Source organism: Neophocaena asiaeorientalis, unplaced genomic scaffold (assembly GCF_003031525.2).
Source record: "Neophocaena asiaeorientalis asiaeorientalis breed wild unplaced genomic scaffold, Neophocaena_asiaeorientalis_V1.1 scaffold388, whole genome shotgun sequence".
Lineage (NCBI taxonomy): Eukaryota > Metazoa > Chordata > Mammalia > Artiodactyla > Phocoenidae > Neophocaena > Neophocaena asiaeorientalis.
In genome coordinates, this window is record NW_020172738.1 from 1503745 (window position 1) to 1522158 (window position 18414).

Sequence of the window (18414 nt, forward strand, 5' to 3'; positions counted from 1 at the left end):
ACTGCTGAGCCTGGTACAGAGTTTGATATGAATCTTTGATTCAGTCCCACTTCCTTGCTGGCTGCCAACCAAGGCCTGCTCTCAGCTTCTAGAAGCTGCCCTCACACTTTGTCACTTGGCCACCTCCATCTCCAAGTCAGCTATTGTATGTGGAATCCTTTTCCTGCTTTGAATCTCTCCAATTTCTCCTGCTGGCAAGAGAAAGCTCTCTGCTTCGAAGGGCTCATGGGATCAGATCGGGCTCACCCAGATAATCTCCCTATTTTAAGGTCAACTGTGACATACGATGCGCTGTAGTTATGAGTGATACCTCATCAAATGTGAAGGTCCCGGGGAGCAGGTAGGACATCACTGGGGGATGCTGAGTGTACTGTGATTCACAACGGCTCATAAGTCTTCATTATAAAAGACACATTTTTGGGCTTCCCTGGTGGCGCAGTGGTTGAGAGTCCGCCTGCCGATGCAGGGGACACGGGTTCGTGCCCCGGTCCGATAAGTCTTCATTATAAAAGACACATTTTTATCAGTAACTCTCTATTTTTTTAAGTGCCAAAGAACATAGGTTCAAATTACATAAAACAAATCTAGTAAGAAATGTTTGACTAGGTCTGGATGTGCTGGGCTGCCTGATTTGGGTCTGACCTTTCAACCAGCAGCTGGTTTCAGCTAACTGCAAGTGGCAATGGTGGATGGTCAGCTGTTTCCTGACCTGCCTCAAAGTTTTCCAGACCATTTGCATGGGTTCAGTATGGTGGTCAACATGCAGCTTTTGCAACCTGAGTGCAGATCTGGCAAGTGGGGAGGCTGCCCTGTGCCTTTATCCTGGATGAGCAGCTGGATCAGACCAACCCTGAAGGTGGCTGCCCTTGGCCTTTCACTCATGTGAGCCAGCAAATTGCTTTTAAAGTTTCAACCAGCGTGAGACTTCCCTGGTGGTCCGGTGGCTAAGCCTCCACACTCACAATGCAGGAGGCCTGGGTTCGATCCCTGGTCAGGGAACTAGATCCCATATGCATGCCGCAACTGAAAAGATCCCACGTGCCACAAGGAAGGTCCCACACGCAGCAATGAGGATCCCACGTGCCGCAACCAAGACCCGACGCAGCCAAATAAATAAATTAAAAAAAAAAAAGAAGTTTCAACCAGCTTGAGCTGAATTTTATGTCATTTGCAATCAAACTTATCCTAAGCAAGGCTGGCTATACGTCAGCTTTTATAGCATACGGATTATTGTATCAGTTGTCTAGGAGAGCTTAGGTAGTAAACAATTGCAAGGACAGCAAGCTGTTGCCAGGTATCTAAGGCCTTCCTTCTGACCTCAGAAGGTCTCTGAGGGTGGGCGGGCCAAGGCGATTTCTGTCAAGAGGCTGCACTCATGCTTGGTGGGTAAAACAAGAATCATTCCTCGAGGTGGCCCTGAGGGCCTCAAAGCCATCTCCCTCCCTCCAAGGCCACCGTGTCTGTCCGAATATTGGCCTACGTGTATCTCCTAAACTTTACCCCTCAACTAAGTGATAAACGCTCAGGGTAGAAAGTCTTCTTTATACAGATAAGCTAAAAGAAAAGGATAAACCCCCTGGAATCCCACTACAAGGAAACAATTCCTATTGTACAGTCTGGCGTGGAGATTTCTGGCATTTTTGAGGCACACATGGCCTTAGGTACCGCGGATAACTTGGCATACAAGTATTCCAAGTTACAGATTTCACGGAACAGCTCTAATCGTCCCTCCCCTCATTGTCACGATGTCCAACGTGGTCGGCTGGGGGCGCTCCCCGCCCTCTCCTGGCATCGCTCTGGCCCCGCGGACGCCTCCAGCCCTCCGGCCCCGCCCCGCGCCCTGGATCTTCGCAGGGCCCCGCCCACGGCCCGCTGCTGCGGAGCCGGCGCAGAGGGGTCTGCCTGCAGCCGTGCGCCCCTCGCCCCTCTACGGCCGCGTCGCGGGCCAGCAGGTAGGTCTCACCGGGAGATGCCGCGCTTCTCACCTCCTAACCAGGTCCCCGGGATCCGGTGGATTCTGCCACCACCCACCCCTGCCTCCCCCACCTCCGACGGCAAAGCGCGATTGTCCCCACTAAAGCCTAGGTGGTTCAGCGACGGCCTGGGTCGCGGGTTGGGCTGACCGCCCTCCGACGCCTGCACCCTTTGTCCAGCCTGGGGCGGGAGCCGGAATTCCGGGCATTCCTGTTAGATTCGGCACCCGAGAAAAGCAAAGCGCGAGGAGATTCCTGAGCGGTCACCTGCGGCTCTGCAGGGTCTGGTAAATCCCCGCCGGGGCGCCCGCCGGAGTCACCTGGCCAACTGTTTAAAACACCTAGACTAGCGCCCGCCCCCGAGGTTCGGATGTAACCCGCCTGGGTTGGGCCCTGGACGCAAGCGTTTTTCCAAAGCTCCCGGGGGCGGGGAGGGCGGGGGGAGGTTGCTTTTCAGATGAGCAGCGGGGCTGAGCCCCTCCGGAAAGGATTGAGCTCCAGGCTCACCTGGAAGGTGTAAAATTTATTCCGAGATGCAAGTTTTGTATCAGAAATATACGCAAAAATTGCATTCTACTCCATAATGCGTCTGTATTCGTTTTAATGTAGAAGCAAATGTAAAAGATACTTTTCAGAAAAAGTAACTCCTACAGGTATAAAAATGAACGCGAGGTAAAGATTTATTTTATTCATAAGAGGGCAAGTGGATGCTATAACTGGTTCACGGGAGACTTGTCAAAATGCACAAATTTATATGGAGAGAAGGAATTGAATTGCAAACGGAGGCAAAACTGGTTTTTCCATAGGGGGGAGAGAAGTTGCTGGAAGCTCTCGCTTCCTGCGATTTTTTTTATTATTATATTTACAATGTATTTCTTAAAATTTTTTATTTAAAAAAATCTAAAATTGAAGTGTAGTTGATTTACAAAGTTGTGTTAGTTTCAGGTGTCCAGCAAAGTGATTTAGTTTTGTGTGTGTGTCTATATATAGATATATTCTTTTTCAGATTCTTTTCCATTATAGGTTATTACAAGAAATTGAATATACTTCCCTGTGCTGTCCTTGTTGTTTATCTGTTTTATATATAGTAGTGTGTTATATATACACTACTTTTGGATTGTGTTAATCCCAAACTCCCAATTTATCCCTCCCCCACTTCCTGTGAGTTTAAAAAAAGGTGCAGAATAGCTCCAAGACCATGAACTGGGCTAGAAGCAGACAGCTTGGGGGCTGTGCTTTAAACAGTGCATAGTGTTTCGCTGCAACAGAAAAGTTTTTCTTCACAATATTTGAAAAAACTACCTGGAAAAGAGCCTTCTTACAGTGTTAATACTGCTGGGCTCCCCGAAACCCAAAATGCCCAATTTCCAATCACTCATGGGACATCACATTTTTCTACTTTTGGGGCTTTGGGGCAAAACCCCACAAATACACATGGAAGTCAGTGGGTGAGGGGTTAGGTGCAGAGACCTGAGTTCAAGTAGTGCCCTGTCACACGATACCTGTGGGACCCTACTCTTGGGAGCCTCCATTTCTTCACTTGACTGTCGTATATAACAGGGTTCCAGAAGCTTCCCTCCCTGCTTCTTAGCTTAGGTGGACAGGGTAAGTCACCTCAGAACAGGCTTTCTTTGTTAAGGGGAGGTTTCTTTGAGTGGTCTCTTTAGTTATGTAAATGTGGCAAAGAGAGCACCCACTGCCCGGCGGAGAGCAGACCGGACCTTCTGTGGCCTGACAAAGCTCCCTCTTCCCAAGGCCCCTAGGAATGCAGGGCTGGTGGCTGGGGAGGAGGGGAAGTGTCTTGCATTTGAAGCTCAGGGCCCTTGGGGAGGAAAGGGTTTGAGACCCACCTCCCCCCACCCCTACCTGTTCCCCAGGATCTGATTGAGGAGTGACTAGAATTTACTGTCAGGGAAGGCTTGGAAAGTTGCTTCCCAGGGACAAAGAGAACCTGAGCGCGTTTGTGGGGCTCCCCGGGAGACTGTGTAACCGACTGGGAGTCTCGGGACCCAGCGCCCCTAGCTTGCTTCTTCTCTTTGGGGAAGGATGGCAGCGCTAGCGAGGGTGATTAAGAGAGTCACTCTGTATCTGAAGCGTGCGCCCCGCTACAGCCTCTGCCAGGAAGATAATGCCTGAGAGTGCACAGGACTGGGGTGCGGGGAACCGTGTTCCACCGTGTCACCGTGTCGGGGGAGAGGCAGCAGCTGAAGAAGGCGGCTCAGACTTTCCAGGGAACACACTTTGGACTAAGGATGTCCTTGAGGGTCCAGACGATTTAGGAGTGAGTGGGCTCCAAAAGGGAGAGGTCGCGTTTTGTAGGGAGGAAAGATAATTTTCCCTCTACCCTTCTAGGTTGTTGGTGGAGACTGCTCCCTATAATAAAAGACACATTAACAGGAGAAAAACAAACAGAAGTTAAATGACATGCATACCTCTTATATGCACGGAGGATACCCAGGAAAACTCTCCGAAATGGCCCAAGCCACCACCTTCAATACCATTTTCGGCTAAAGACTGAAGAAAGATATTGTGGGGTGCAACACCAGGACACCCCACCCAGCTCCTCCCATCTCCAGCACTGCCCACCTGATGCCCCACTTTTCTGCACTTCTGGGCTGCTGCACGTGTTCCCAGCCTGGACTGTCCTTCCTTCCCCTTCCACCACAGGCGAGCGCCCACTCCTCCTTCAAGATGCAGGTGCTCCCCGCCCTGCGCTGGGGGTCCTGTTACACCAGCCCCTTCAGGTGGGCTCCCCGCACTTCCTCCCTTCCTTCTGTGGTGCTAACATGGGCGCCCCACCCCTTTCCCAGCCCTCTCTGCCAGCCCAGCCTGGGCCCCTGAGGTTTGAAATGGGGTCAGGAACAAGGGTCCCCATGGGGCAGAGCCTGAGGAAGTTCCCATGCTGGAAGCTTGCTGCTCCCACTGAGATCTCCCTGTGCGTGCGGCTCAGCTGGAGAAAGAGCGAGCCCAGAGGAAGGGGTGTGCCGCCAGGGGCCCCCGCCCCGCTCCTCGTACCTCTCTCTCAGGATCGAGTCTGAACACCCTCCTGCAACCCAGAAGGCCTGAGATCCCCAGCAGCCTTCCCCTCTCACAGCCCTGTTCCAACACCTGCAGCCTCACCCACCGCAGCCCCCCGCACTGCAGAGGGGCTCCTATCTGCTTTGGCATGCACCCACCTGTCTCCCCTCCACCTGCGCATCCTTCAGGTGGCAGCTGAACACAAAGGCTGCCTCTGGACCCCCACCTGGGCCTTGGGTCCAGTGGCCCTTCCACCTCCATCTCCTGGGTGTCCCTCCATGGCTCTTGGCTTCGCTGGACTGAGCCCTGGGTAGGCAGAGACCCCAGAGCCCCTCCCTGCTTTCTGCAGCCCCTGGCTTCAGAGGGTGAGGGATGGACAAACAGGGCTAGCGACCTGTACAGTCACAAGGCTCCACCTCAGAAGGGCCCTGTGCCCAGTTTAACTCTTTGCTGTGCCATCATGAAATTCTTAACATTCTAAGACGGTGCATTACATTAGGATCTAGCCATTCCTCTCACTCACCTGGAGGAGAGTCCTAGCATGGGCATTAATAAGTAAGTGACCCTCTCGGGGCATGTGACCCACTGGGCGCAGGCAGGGAGCTGCTGTCTTGCCCACTACAGCCCCAGTGCCCCTTCTCCTGCTGGTGGCTGCCCTCGCCAGCCTGGAAGTACGCAGTTTAGGCCGAGGTTCCCTGCACAGTGCGGTCCCGCTCACACCAGACCCCACACAGGCACTGTTTCAGTGCCGCTTGTCAACCTTACCAAGGCTCCAGGCTGGCTGAAGGAACGTCAGGAAGCCCACCAGGCCCTGCATGCCCCCGACCCAACCCCACTCGCTGCAGCGCCGGCCTCGGGGCGGCTCTGGCCTGGCGCTCGCTGGGAACACTGCAGGTGGCAGGTCTCTCTTGCACCCCGCTCCCCACCCAGGGGGCGTCTTTCTTGACTCTGCTTTCATCCTGGCACTCAGCTCCCTCTAAGGTCCTTCAAAGGGTCCTTGTGTACCCACCAGCCAAGAACAAGTTACGAGCTGTGTCTTCAGAAATCTCCAGCAACCTTGGCCCCAGCCAGGCCCTCTGACGGAGATGGCGACAGGAACTTTCACACCAGAAAGAAAATCAGTCCCCTTTTATTGAGAAAATAGAGTCGACCCCTCAATCTTTTCCCAGGTGATTCGATCCTGATACAAGGTGGCATCCTTCTGCAGCCACCCTCAAGGACCCCTGAACCTGAGTGGGGTGGCTCACGAGGGCCACGCCATCCCTTCACAGGGGCGAATGGTGGTCTGCTTAGGCCCTGCAGAAGTAGGCGTGCAGGTCGGGCAGGGTTCTGGAGCGGGGCTGGGATGGGCACGGGGGTGCCGGGGCAGGGTTGTGGCTGTGGGTGGAAGAGTGGCCGAGGCAGGTCGTGTCTTGCTGAAATGAGGGAAGTGGAGGGAAGAACACCACCTTCTCCCGAGGCCTGGCACCTTCTCCCTCCAAATTCTTCATAAATAAAACTTCACATTAGTAAAGGAATGTCCACTTCCAGGGTCGAACCGGCTGGTTTCCGGCTGGGAGCCAGGCCTCACGGGGCTGCAGGAGGGCCCTCGGCTTGGGCTGGTTGGGCAGCACCGTGACTGCCGGGGCCGGAGCACTGCTCTTTGGCCCTGCGTCAGGGGGTGAGGTGGGGCTGCAGCCCATCCAGAGGTTCTGAGGATCGCTGAGGTAGTCAGAGTGGCCGGTCATGCTTCCAGACAGACGGGAGCCGGAGGGAGCATCACAGGACGCAGTAGGAGTGAAGCCAACTGGGAGTAGACTGGGCAGCCAAACCCCAGGTAGGTCAGGGGGCGGGGGTGTGCTGAGGGCCTTCTGAGGCTCAGTCTCCAGGAGACCCAGGGGCGTGAGAGGGCCTGTGTGCCTGCACAGGGCTAAGCTTCTCCTGAAAGGGCTGCTTGGGCCCGTGGGGAGACTGAGGCATTTCACAGGAGAAGGAGAATCTTCTCCGTGAAGGTGAGAGGGCAGCCGCAGACCCATCCAGGGGCAGGTCTAGCCCAGGTACTTGAGCACAGGGTTCCTTCAGAGGCCACCAGGGCCTCCCACCGGGTCAGAGGGAGCCAGGCCACAGACCCAGGTTAGGAGGGCTGCCAGGGGCCAGTGGCCTTGCTCCCCAGAGAACTGTCTCCAGTCTGGGCAGTTCCAAACGTTCCCGGGCCTCAGCTCCGGCTCCCTGCACCCCACCACACCTGGGGACACGTAAGGCCCAGCCCTCCGCCTCCCCGCGGAGACCGAAGGCTGTGTCCCGGCCTCGCGCTTGCGGCCTCGTGCCTTCCGGGGCTCGAGGGCACACGCCCTCGCCTACGCTGGCGGCCCGCCCGGTGTCAGAGCACCTGGAGCTTGCGGGAGCAAGTGAGGTTGCCGTGCACCAGACCCCACATGGCAAGCAGCTCGGTGGGCAACAGCTTGTGCACGACGAGCATGGAGCGGAAGAAGCAGGGCTCCTTGTTCATGCGGCTGTTGCGGTTCCGCGAGATGCCAAACGTCTTGAAGCCCTCGTGGGCCGTGGGCCGCACGCCCAGCACCTCCAGGCACATGCCCAGGAAGACGTCGTCGATGGGGTAAAGCTCCAGGGTGTCGCAAGCGTGGTGCAGGCGCCGGGCCAGGCCCCCGGCCATAAGGAAGCCCCCTCCGCCTGCATACGGCGGGTAGCTGGCCTGGCTGTACAGGGCCCCGGGGATGTAGTATTTGTTATCCTTTCTGCGGATGGGCCGAGCGTGCTGCAGGACGTCACCCACAAACAGGTCTTCCTGGGGCCGCCGGTCAGCCAGAAATTCCAGCAGGTTGGTGGGGTTGACGAAGACGTCATCGTCGCCCTTGAAGATGAAGCGTACGTCGGGGCAGTAGATGTCAAGCCACTTGAGGAAGTGGATCTCCTTGAGGGTCAGGTTGAAGAAGCTGTCAAGAAAGTCCCACTGCAGGATGTCCCCATAGATGCGGTCCTCGTAGGCCAGCAGCTGCTGGTAGTGGGCCCTCTCCTCCTGCTTGGAGGCTGTACCCAGCAGGAAGAGGGTGTGCACGGCGCCGCGGCCCCGGCCCGCCGACTCCTGCTCGCGGCCCCAGGTCTGGCGGATGGCCTCGCGGCGGTCGTGCTGTGTGATGACGGACTTGACAACCACCAGGAGATAGACGTCGCCGCTGCACTTCTCTGGATGGTTCAGCAGCATGGGGAAGTATCGGCAGTGGCGATAGAACAGAAACTGCTGGAAGTGTGGCTCCAGGCCCTGGAACCAGGGCTGGTGGGTCAAGTTTACATTGGCTGAGCAGTTAGTGGTGGTCACATCCCAGGCCTGGGGGCCCCGTGAAACCATGGGTGTGAGGGTGACCGCATCCTTCCGGTTCTTCCAGAAGCTGTCAGGGTTCACCAGGTGTCCGCTTGGTTTCTGGGCCTTCTGTAACCCGAGGGTGGGTAGCAGGGGCTCCTGCAGAAACTGGCTGGGGGTCAGACTGCGCTGGAATACTGTTACAGCCACAAGCAGGGCCAGCGACAGGCACACACTCTTGTAGATGGTTCTCTTCCAGAGAGGATGGCACAGAGGACAGAAGAAAGGATGAGTCAGTCCCCGTTTACAGAGGTGCAGTCCCAGATGGGCAAGTGGACCCTGGACACAGACTCAAGTCCCTGGGCCCCTGAGCGGTCAGAGGAGGGTCCTGCTTCCTCTCTCATCCTGACCTCCCTCCTCCAGGACCAGGGGAGCCACACAGCACAGAGCTGAAGTACAAACACTGTGGAGTCAGGCTGCTAGGATTCGGATTTTGGTCCTGCTAATTACAAGCTGAATGGAGAGGTCCAGTGGGTCTCCCTTAACCTCTCCGAGCCATGATTTCTTCTTTTCTGAAATGAGGATATCATGCAATTGGAGTGCTAGCTGCAGTGCCGAGCACACAGTGGGTATGGAGTCAGGGGAGTGCTGTGATTCCCCGAGGGTGACCTCTGCCCTGCTCCCCACCTCTCCCCCAGGCACCCCCTTTGCTTTGTGCAAGCCTGGTGAACCATCAGAGTGCACCTGCTCAAAAAGTGTGGGGGACATTGGGGAGCCGGCTCTAACTTGGGACCTGAAGAAGCCTGTCCCTCCCCCGTCCCCCTGCATCCATGTGACCCAGCAAAAAACAACAGCTCTCACGGTCGACAGAGGCCTGAAAATGGGGCGAGCATCTCCTAGCATGCCCACTGCCCCCATACGCCCACTAGGAGAGGTGAAGTCCCCCAGCTCTGCTGCTTTGGGAAGGGCGCAGCTGTATCCCCACTCTCCAGGGTCCCTCATAACAAGTTAACCTCACCACACCCCTTTCGGAAGCAGAAATCAGTTTTTTCTTTTCCAGGAGTGCTCGCAGAGCCAGAGCCAGGGCCCTGAGTCCCTGGACCCTGAGCCCTTGGACCCCAGGACCCTCTCTCCTCAGCTCACACTCTGGAGGTGGCCAGGCCACCTGCCATATACTCTCCTGTGGAGACATAGGAGCTGGGGACTCCGGTAGGGGGGCGGGGGGCAGGCCAGAAAAGTGTAGCCTCACAGGGCCAGCCCAGCAGGGAGATGGCCCTGAGTGCCAAGAGGGGAGATATGGGAGAGACAGACTGTAAAGTGGTGAGACAGGAACCAGGTGGAGCAGCCCGGAGTGGCCTCAGGACCGGCTGACTAGGCGGCAGGCACCCGGGGCGAGTGAAGGCTGAGCCCCATGGACGGCAATTTTCCATGGGGTCCCAAGATTTCCTGGAGGAAGACTGGATCCTCTCAGGTGCTGGGACAGGGATGTGACCCAAGACCGGATCCTCCCAGGGGGTGGGAGCGGAGTGCTCCGGGCTGGCTTTCCCGCCCTGGGGGTTTCGGCAAAGCCGTCCACACCCCAGGTCGGGAGGCCAGACTGGAGGAAGTACAGAGGGGGTCATCCCCCTCCACTCCGGGCTGGTTCCACTTGCACCACCCCACTTCATTTGTGGGAAAAAAGCCCCCAACGGGAGGAGAGGAGAGGGGATAGGTGGGCAGGCGGGAGGCACGAGCTCCCCGGGAGGAAGGAGAGCCACTCGGGGGTTGAGGGTAGAGGAAGGGGGTCGCCCAGGACGCAGGAGGCCCTCGGAATGGGGGACGGGACCCAACTGCCGGCGAGACCTTGCGTCGCTAACTCCCCGGGTGCGGGAGTGGATGTGCGTGCCTCGGTGCCCGGGCGTAAGGGAGCAGAGGGGCCGCCGGGGAGGGCTGAGCGCACGGGCCCCGCGGTCCCCGGTCGCCGACTGGCCGGTGCAGGCGTCGCGCACAGCCGGGCATCTCCGGCCACCGCTGTGCCAGCCCATCTGTGCCCGGGAAAGTGAGGCCAGCCCGGGACACCCAGCGGGGCATGCCTCCCCGCGCCCCCAGCCCGGGTCCCCCGGCCCGACGGCCCCACTCACCACAGAGACATGGCGGCCCGGTCCAGGGCGGCGGCGGAGCCGGGCGCGCGGATCGCAGCTCTGGGCACCGCGGCTCGGGGACGGCGGGCGGGGACCTGGACCTGGATGGGGACCGGGACGGGGGCGGGCGGGGGCGGGCATGGGCGGAGGCCGGGACGCGCCCCCGCCGAGGCTTTCCTCTTCCCCGCGGCCGGAGGAGGGGCCGGGAGGGTAGGCGTTGGCCCAGGTACCTTAACCCCTTCGGCGCCCCCGGCCCTCCATCCCCGCGGCCGCGCGCCGATCCCTCAGCCCCGCGCAGGGCGGCAATTACCCATTTCCCGGGGGTGGCGCCCGAGCCCCGGGAGCGCCCGGAGCCGCCCAGGATCACTCGGCCCGAGCGTGAGTGGCCGAGTCAGGACTTCGGAGCCCACGAGGGTCACTCACGCCCCCAGGGACGCGGTTTCCCCCGCGGGGCTTCCCTGGGGTCGCCGGCCCCTCTAGACTCTTGCGGACCGGGACCCCACCCACCTCCAACCTCCCCAGGCGCGCGGGGCCCAGCCATTTCCCTCCGGCCCCGTCCGGACTTTTTCTGGGTGGGGGAGGCAGAGGCAGACAGGGCTTCCTTTCGCCCCTCTGTTTCCCTCTGCCCTCTCCCCTAACACCCCCCGGACTGGGGCTGGGAGAGCAGAAGCCCGCGCAGAGGTCAGGGGGAGGCCGGGCTGCCTGAGTGGGGACCCCGGCCCAGGCCGCAGCTCAGCCCTGAAACCTTCTCTGTGTCCCGGGACAATAGCCCTCTCCATCTCTGGGGTCCTTCTCGCCTCTGGAAGCCCCTCCTCACCACCAAGGAAAGGCCTCTCTGCCGGCCCAAACTTCCTTTTCATCCATCAACAAGTATTTCACTAGCAACCTTTTTTGTCCCTAAGCCTTTATTAATCTGTTTGTGTACGACACACCCAGGGACTCCTAGGGAGTGGGCTGCACAAAGACAGAGAACTCACAGGGGCGTTCTTGGCCCGGGTGGGTCTGGGGTGGTAGGCGTTCCATCCAGGTGACTTCCAGAATCCTCTAACAGGTAATGTCTGTCCTAGCCTTGTTCCATGGTGAGGTCCCATCACTGAGCTTACAGTAGGGCCTCAAAAAGGCCCACAGTAGGGCTTCCCTGGTGGCGCAGTGGTTGAGAGTCCGCCTGCCGATGCAGGGGACACAGGTTCGTGCCCCGGTCCAGGAGGATTCCACATGCCGTGGAGTGGCTGGGCCTGTGAGCCATGGCCGCTGAGCCTGCGCGTCTGGAGCCTGTGCTCTGCAACGGGAGAGGCCACAGCAGTGAGAGGCCTGCGTACCGCAAAAAAAAAAAAAAAAAAAAAGGCCGACAGCAGTGAAACAGAAGCATTTCACAGTCCAGTAAATAACAGCTAACATTCATCAAGCAGTGCAATATGCAAAGCACGGTCTAGGACCCTGCGTGAAATGACTGAGTCCTAGAGGCTGTTATTATTACCACTTTACAGAGGAGGAAATGGAGGTGCCTGCCTCCAGTGAGTCAGGTCTCAGAGTAAGCAAACCCAGGAAGCCTGCCTGGCTCCGGAGACAGGGAAAGGGTTGCCCTTTTGCCCTTCACTCAGGGAAAGCAGTGACAGGGAGCAACTTCCTGCCAAGGGGCACCCAGGGAGGCCAGGAGGCCTCCAGGTACAGTCAGAGGCAGATAGTAGGAAGCCTAAGGAGGCTGCTCTTTCACAGCTGGACCCCAGGCCCCTGAGGCTCGGTGAGGAGCCCTTTCTTTAAGGCTCGAGGGCCCATTGGAGGGGGAGGAGAAAGCCAGCGCTCATTAGAATTTTTCCTGGATGTTGCAAGCCTCAGGGAGGGGTCGTGAAGGGCCTTTCAGGCAGAATTCCAAAGGAGAACCCTGGGGCCAGCGCCTTAGTAACAGCCCCTCCCAAGTACCAGAGCAGGAAGAAGGTCTGATCTGCAGTCCAAAGCCCCCTTGGCCTGTCAGCCTGTTGTTGAGGGCCACCCACAGTCCCACTGGCCACCCATCCTGCAGGGCACCAGGTAGTTCACTGCCCAGGCTTCTGTGTTCTCTTGCTTTGCCCTGCAAGTATGACCTTGAGGGAGGGCTAGTGCTGGCCTGGCTGAGGAGAGTCCGCCCTGCCTCAGCACTGACCTCTCACCGGGAAGCTGCGGGGTCTTTTTAGGAGCCTAATGAGGGGTGGACACAGTGATCTCTGAGAAGGGGATTTGAGCCCAGGGTTAGGGACTGGAGGGGCAGTGTCGGGTCTGTGGGTCTGCACTTCCTACATGTCACCGGGGGCAGGTGGCTTATCGCCCTGAGACCTGTTTCCTGGCAGCACGGAATTACAGAGAAGCTTGATCAGTGCCTCCTGCGACATGGCAATCCATAGGCCCCAGAACCCAGGAGGGTTCAAAGGTGATAACGGGAAGACCGCCGCCAAAAGCGGCAGAGTGCTTGCCAGTGGAATCTGGTCCACTGAGAGGAACAATTTGTCATCATGGATTCATTTGATCTGTGCCTCGGTCAAACTCAGCCTGGGAAATGGATGACAGTTAAATACTCGGTGCTTGACTCTGGGGTGGGAGCCAGGCCAGCCCCTGGTCAGCTTGCACCGTCAGTCTGCCAGGCTCCCCTGGGGCTGCTTGGGCCTGTCCCTCTCAGGAGTGCCAGAGCTCACCCAGTCTGGCCCACTCCACCTGTCCCAGCCCCTGCCCTTCGGGCAGAGTCCCAGCAGCAGATTCCTGCTGATGTCTCAAGCCTTGACGGGGGTGGTCGAGTGAGGCCCCTGAGGAGGCAGAGGTCAGTCTGCAGATGGAATCTGTCACCTGCCCCACAGCTGTGGCTGAAGACAGAGGGAAGCTGCAGAAACTGATCTGGGAGGTGGAGGGGGCCCTGGAGGGAGGGTGGGGGAAAGGAAGACCAACCCTCCAGAACTGGTTGGGATCCCGACCCTGCTGGTTTCCCCTGGGATGAAAGCCCAGGGCCCAGAGCCTGCGGAGCCCTCAGATGTTGAGGGCCGTCTGCAGGACCAGAGGATGCACTGGGCCAGACTCTGGCCAAGGTGTGAGGCGCTCTGGGCACTTGGGAGAGAGGGGATGGAGCTCAGAGCTGGGCAAAGGCTGCAGGGTGGAGGGTGGCCCTGGCTGTGGTCCCTTAGGTGCAGCATGTGTGAGCGTGTGAATTCACATCCTCCCCAAGTAGGAGTCTACGCTCCAGGGGCAGCCACGGCCAGTGCTTCGAGGGTGGCCATCTACACTTGCACCGTGGGGTCTGTTAATTCACACTGGAGTGTCAGAAGCCATCGCTCTTTGGTGAAGATGTGTGCCTGGCAAGAAACTGCACAGGCCCCTCTGTTCGAGCCTGAATGAGCCCCATAACCCAGCAGAGCAGTGCCCTGGGCCCAGAACTTTCTGATCACCTACAGTGATCAGACTGGAGGGTTAGCCAGTCCTTGGTCAGCCTGAGCATGTCCTTGAATTCGCCCTGGGATGGAAAGTGCTTCTCCCTCGGCCTCCTGGGCAGGGGTAGGAGGTCTGCTTATGTGCTTCTCCACAGTAGGTGCTTTACGTGGGGTAGCATTGACTGCACTGGCACACACCACCTGCCCAGGAGGTGTGGGGTGAGGCCCACTGTCCTCACCTACCTCTGGTCCTCAGAGGCCACCATATCCCCTGCAGAAACCTGACCCACCCTGCAGGGCATGCTGGGAGGGGCTTCCTGGTCAAGGGGGGCAGTGCACGAGCTGGCACTGGAGGAGCCCCCCGCAGGCAAACTCTGTCCCCCCTGCAGTCTTCCAGGGGAACGTGTTTCCTGTGGGTTGGCCCTCCCTTTAAAGAGTGGGAGGAACAGGAGGAGGTCCAAAAGGAGTGAGAGGAGAGGTGGGGGGATGGGGGAAGAAAGGGGAGGCAGGGAGGAGGGACAGGGTTTTGAAGCACGGGTGGTCTGGTTTGGAGTCTGAGAGGTCACCTCACCCAAAGGAAGACTGGGCCAAAGAGAAGCCCAGATCACAGGGGCTTGAGAGAAGATGGGAGGAAGGTAAAAGGGGCTCCTTGCAGGGTCCCCATATGAGCAACACAACGGGCAACCCCATTGCTTCCAGGGAAGCCCGAGATGCCCTTCTAGGGCCAAATCCTGATGGAGCCAAGACTGCCCCAACAACTAAGAAGGTGATGTCGCCATAACCGGTAAAGCTGCTTTCAAATCATGATTCCAGGGCCTGCCTGCAGAGAATCCGATGGAACCTGGGAAACTGTATTTTCCCACTTTCCTAGATGATTCTGATGCATGGGAAGGTTTGGGAGCCACTGGTGTTGAGCCCTCCAGTTCCAGCTCTTTTGGTCAGCCGTGGGCAAGGGCCAACGGAGGGACAGTTCCTCCTGGGAGCCTGGGGACAGGAAAGACCTAATGGGAGGCAGGTGTGGAGGAAATCAGGCCAAGATGGAAGAGCTGAGGAGTTCGCTTTTCCCATCGAAGCAGGAGGCAGTTGAGGAAGCGGCCGTGGAGTCAGTGGCTTGAGAAGAGGGGGGCAGGGTGGCCACAGCCCTTGTATGGGATCTGAGAAAGCCAGGGAGGGACAGAGGCGTGGTAAGCGCCAGGCAAGGGTGGTCCCGTGCACCCTGGAGACTCAGACCCGTGACTGAGGCAAGGATTGTCCAGGGCCCCTCTGGCTGCAAGTGACAGACACCCAAATCCAAGTAGCTCAAGCTTGTTTGATGGGCCAATGATTGTGTCTGGGGGGTTCGGGTGCCATGATCGGCAGGGCCTGGGTCACGTGTCCGCTGCTGTAGTCGAAACAACTGCGAGGGGGCAGATCCCTTAAAGGAAGCTGCTATTCTCAAGAAGGCAAGGGAAGAGCTGCCCGGGCCAGTCCTCCTGCTGACGCCCCCTTGGACTCTCAAACTGCCCTGAGAAACAAGTCCTAAACCTGAGGGCCCCAGAAGGAAGAAGAAGGGTGTTGTGTGTGTGGGAAGTGTCTGTAAATGTTTTCCTGACAAGTCCTTCTCTCCAGGCTGGCCACTGGGGGGGTGGGCACAGCCCCCTTGCGGGGCTGGCCTCCCCTTTCCTGTGCCTGGGCCCCCACTGGCTGGCTTGGGGGAAGCCGAAGCCACCCTGGCCTTTGTAGGGGTGGGAGCCAGTCACATGTGGGTGGAGCTGGTCAGAGGAGAGAGAAGCCACAATTGAAACAGGTCCAGGAGCAGGGTCAGGGCGGCCTGTGAAGAAGCTGGGCGGGAACGAGAGGCACACTCCCCGGATGCTGCCCTGTGAAGAAGCTGGGCTGAGCCCCAGGCTGCTGTGGGCAGGGCGTGGTGGGCACTCACAGCAGACACACACAGAGACACGCAGGCAAGCAAGCGACAGACCCAGACACACACACACACACACACACACACACCCAGGGACAGGCATGAACACACAGACGTATTTAGAGACACACAGCACTCAGACACAGATACATTCACACACAGAAGCATGCGTGTTTGGCATGACAGTCATAGTCATACACACTCATACACACAAGAGATACATGCACACCTGGTAAGAAATACACGCAGACACACTTATACACCTACAGAGACACACATTTCCACAGAGAGAGGCACATACACACACCTAGACTCACCCATAGACACACCCAGATACTCATCACACATGCACACACACCTTCACACACACACACAAGTCCAGGTGGGAGGGGCTTCCCCCAACCAGCTCATTTGCTACCGGTGAAACCCTGCTTGGCAGGCCTTTGAGAATGGGCTCAGCGCCAGGCAGCTCCCTACTGCATCCTTGAGTGGCCTCTTCTGATCTCCTGCAGGTCCTCAAGCCTATGCCCACCCATACCTCCGGAAACCTCCAGCTACTGACCACAGGCCCTTTGCACCACCGGAGTCTACCTCCCATCCCTATTCCAGCTGCCCTGGCCTTCCTCTCTCCTTCACCAAGACTCCAGCTTCCTTCTGCTCAAATGCGCTCCCCCCTGCTGCATCGAGTGAACTTCTGCTCATCTTTCAAAACCCACCTCAAATGTCCCCTTCCTTGGAGTAGGTGCTCCCTCTCTTGGCTGGCATCATGTCTGTCTGTCTGTCCCCCCGCCACCTGTCCCACCACAACCAAGAGCAGGGGCAGGCCTTTCTGTTCTCCTGGCGGCACAGGGTGGGGAGGCACCGATGCCGTTGGCTGAATAACGGAGGGCATGAATTACCAGCATTGGCTGCCTCGAGGAGACCCTGGCACAGGCGAGGCCAGTCTCGCCACAGCCGTATTCAGAGGATGACGGGGTGTGCCTACCCCAGGGAGCCTTGGGAGGTCCAGACAGATCTGCAGGGCTCCCGCCCCACCCCCAGCACGCACGTTCAAATTCACACTGACACGCATTCACACGAGGGTGGGCATTGTGCCCTCTCATCCTGGACAGCTGTGTGCCCCCTCCCCCCAGGCCATCAATGACTCACATCCCCGCCCGCCAGGCGGCCGGCTTGGGCACACACAGCGTCCTTTCAGCCCCTCGGCCTCAAACACACTAGCTTAGTCTTCCTTCCCCGGCGCCTCCCCCTCGGCTGTGAGCCGGCCTGCCCTCCCCGGCCTGGCAGCTCAGCCCCACCGGGAGGCCTCCCTCCTCTCCGAAGCACAGGGCTCCCTGTCTCTCGTCACCCGGCCCCTGTCCAAGCCCTGAATGACTGCCTTTTCATGGCCCAGAGCCTGGCCAGGTGCATTCTGGGCAGCCCTGCTCCTACCACAGCCCGCCGGGTAGCTGTTGGCCTGGTGCTGCTACCCGAGGGGCCAGAGTCAGAGGGACCACTGAGACTCTGGCCGAGACTCAGAGCCCCAAAAGTCCCTCCTAGGCTATGGTCAAAGGCCTCTCCACATTGACAAAGACTCTTCTTCACACACATACCCTCCCACCTGCTTCCCTAGCAGCCCTAGAGAGCTTGGCCAGGCATGGGGTTTCATTATTCCCATTTTACCGAAGGAACAACTGAGGCCCAGAGAAAAGTCAGCCTGCTGGTGAACGGCAGAGCTGGGACCGGGTCTCGGTAAAGACGGGTTAATAACACGATGGGCCTTGAAGAACTGCAGCAAGCACGGTAAAGGGCTGAGCCAGGAGCCTTGGAGAAGGGGTCCAAGAGTGGGCTTCATGTGACAATGGTCACAAAATCTGTTCTGGGCTTTGTACCCAGCACCCCTCCCTTCTTTTGGTAACAGCCCTCCTCCCTCTGGTCTCAGGGTGGGCTCTCAACCAGGCTGGGCCAGTCAGTCTCTTATGCCCCCTCCTGCCCTGACAGCATGCTTGGTCCAAGGGGTGGGCCTGTGACCTAGACTGGGCCAGTCAGGGCTCTGCCCTGGGGAGTGGAGCCTGGAGAGGGGCACCCCCTCCTCTCCGGTCACCAGGCTTTTGAGAGTGTGGCTCTGAACATGTTGGGGAAGCATTGTGCTCATGCACCCCGTGCCCCACTCACAAACAGCAACAAACAACACGCGCCGCAGACAGAGAGACAGGGCTGGAATTCTGGATCCAGAGGTCCTGTGGTTGGCAAAGTATTGCCCCTCCCACAAAGCTGTCCCTGCCCTGACCTTCAGAACCTGTTACCATATTAGGAAACAGGCAAAAAGGATCCAGATGTAATTAAGGTTCTAGACCTGGAAATAGGGTGTTTAGCCTGGATTATCCAGGTGGGCCCAATCTAATCATGAGAGGCCTTGAAAGCAGAGAACCTTCTCTGGCTGGAAGCAGACGGGAGCATCAGAGAGACTCCAGGTGTGAGAGGCATTTGACGTGCCTTTACTGGTTGTGAAATATAGGGACTCACTTGGAGCCTAGAGACCAGAGAGGCCCCTGGGAGCTGTAGGTGGCCCCCAGTTAACAGCCAGCAAGGATTCGGGAACCTCGGTCCTGCAGCCAAAAGGAACTGGATTTTGCCCACAGTGTGAATGAGCTTAGAAGCATATTCTTCCCAGAGCCTCCCAATAAGAGCCCACCAACACCTTGATTTTTTTTTTTTTTTTTTTTTTTTTGGG

The 18414-nt window shown here is 58.1% G+C and overlaps 1 protein-coding gene across 2 annotated transcripts; it reads right to left on the reverse strand.

The window, feature by feature from the left end:
- Positions 1-6104: 6104 nt before the first annotated feature.
- On the reverse strand, positions 6105-11588 carry B3GNT7 (UDP-GlcNAc:betaGal beta-1,3-N-acetylglucosaminyltransferase 7). 2 transcript variants are annotated; one of them, XM_024740606.1, is made up of 3 exons: positions 11387-11588; positions 10410-10510; positions 6105-8545 (listed from the first exon to the last, which is right to left on the reverse strand). In XM_024740606.1, the coding sequence occupies exons 1-3, from the start codon at positions 11498-11500 to the stop codon at positions 7351-7353; spliced, it is 1410 nt and encodes a 469-aa protein (XP_024596374.1). In that variant the 5' UTR covers positions 11501-11588; the 3' UTR covers positions 6105-7350. The 2 variants fall into 2 exon arrangements, with proteins under 2 accessions (XP_024596374.1, XP_024596375.1); XM_024740607.1 differs by having other exon boundaries at positions 6105-8541; positions 11387-11562.
- Between the last annotated feature and the right edge of the window lie 6826 nt (positions 11589-18414).

Coding starts and splice junctions, on each gene's coding strand:
- B3GNT7 (XM_024740606.1), bottom strand. CDS start 11,500: ATGGGACCTCACCATGGAACAAGGCTAGGACAGACATTACCTGTTAGA. Junction 10,511..11,386: donor CCCGGGCCAAGAACGCCCCT/GTGAGTTCTCTG, acceptor GTCCCCATCCAG/GTCCAGGTCCCCGCCCGCCG. Junction 8,546..10,409: donor CGGGCCGCCATGTCTCTGTG/GTGAGTGGGGCC, acceptor CCATCCTCTCTG/GAAGAGAACCATCTACAAGA.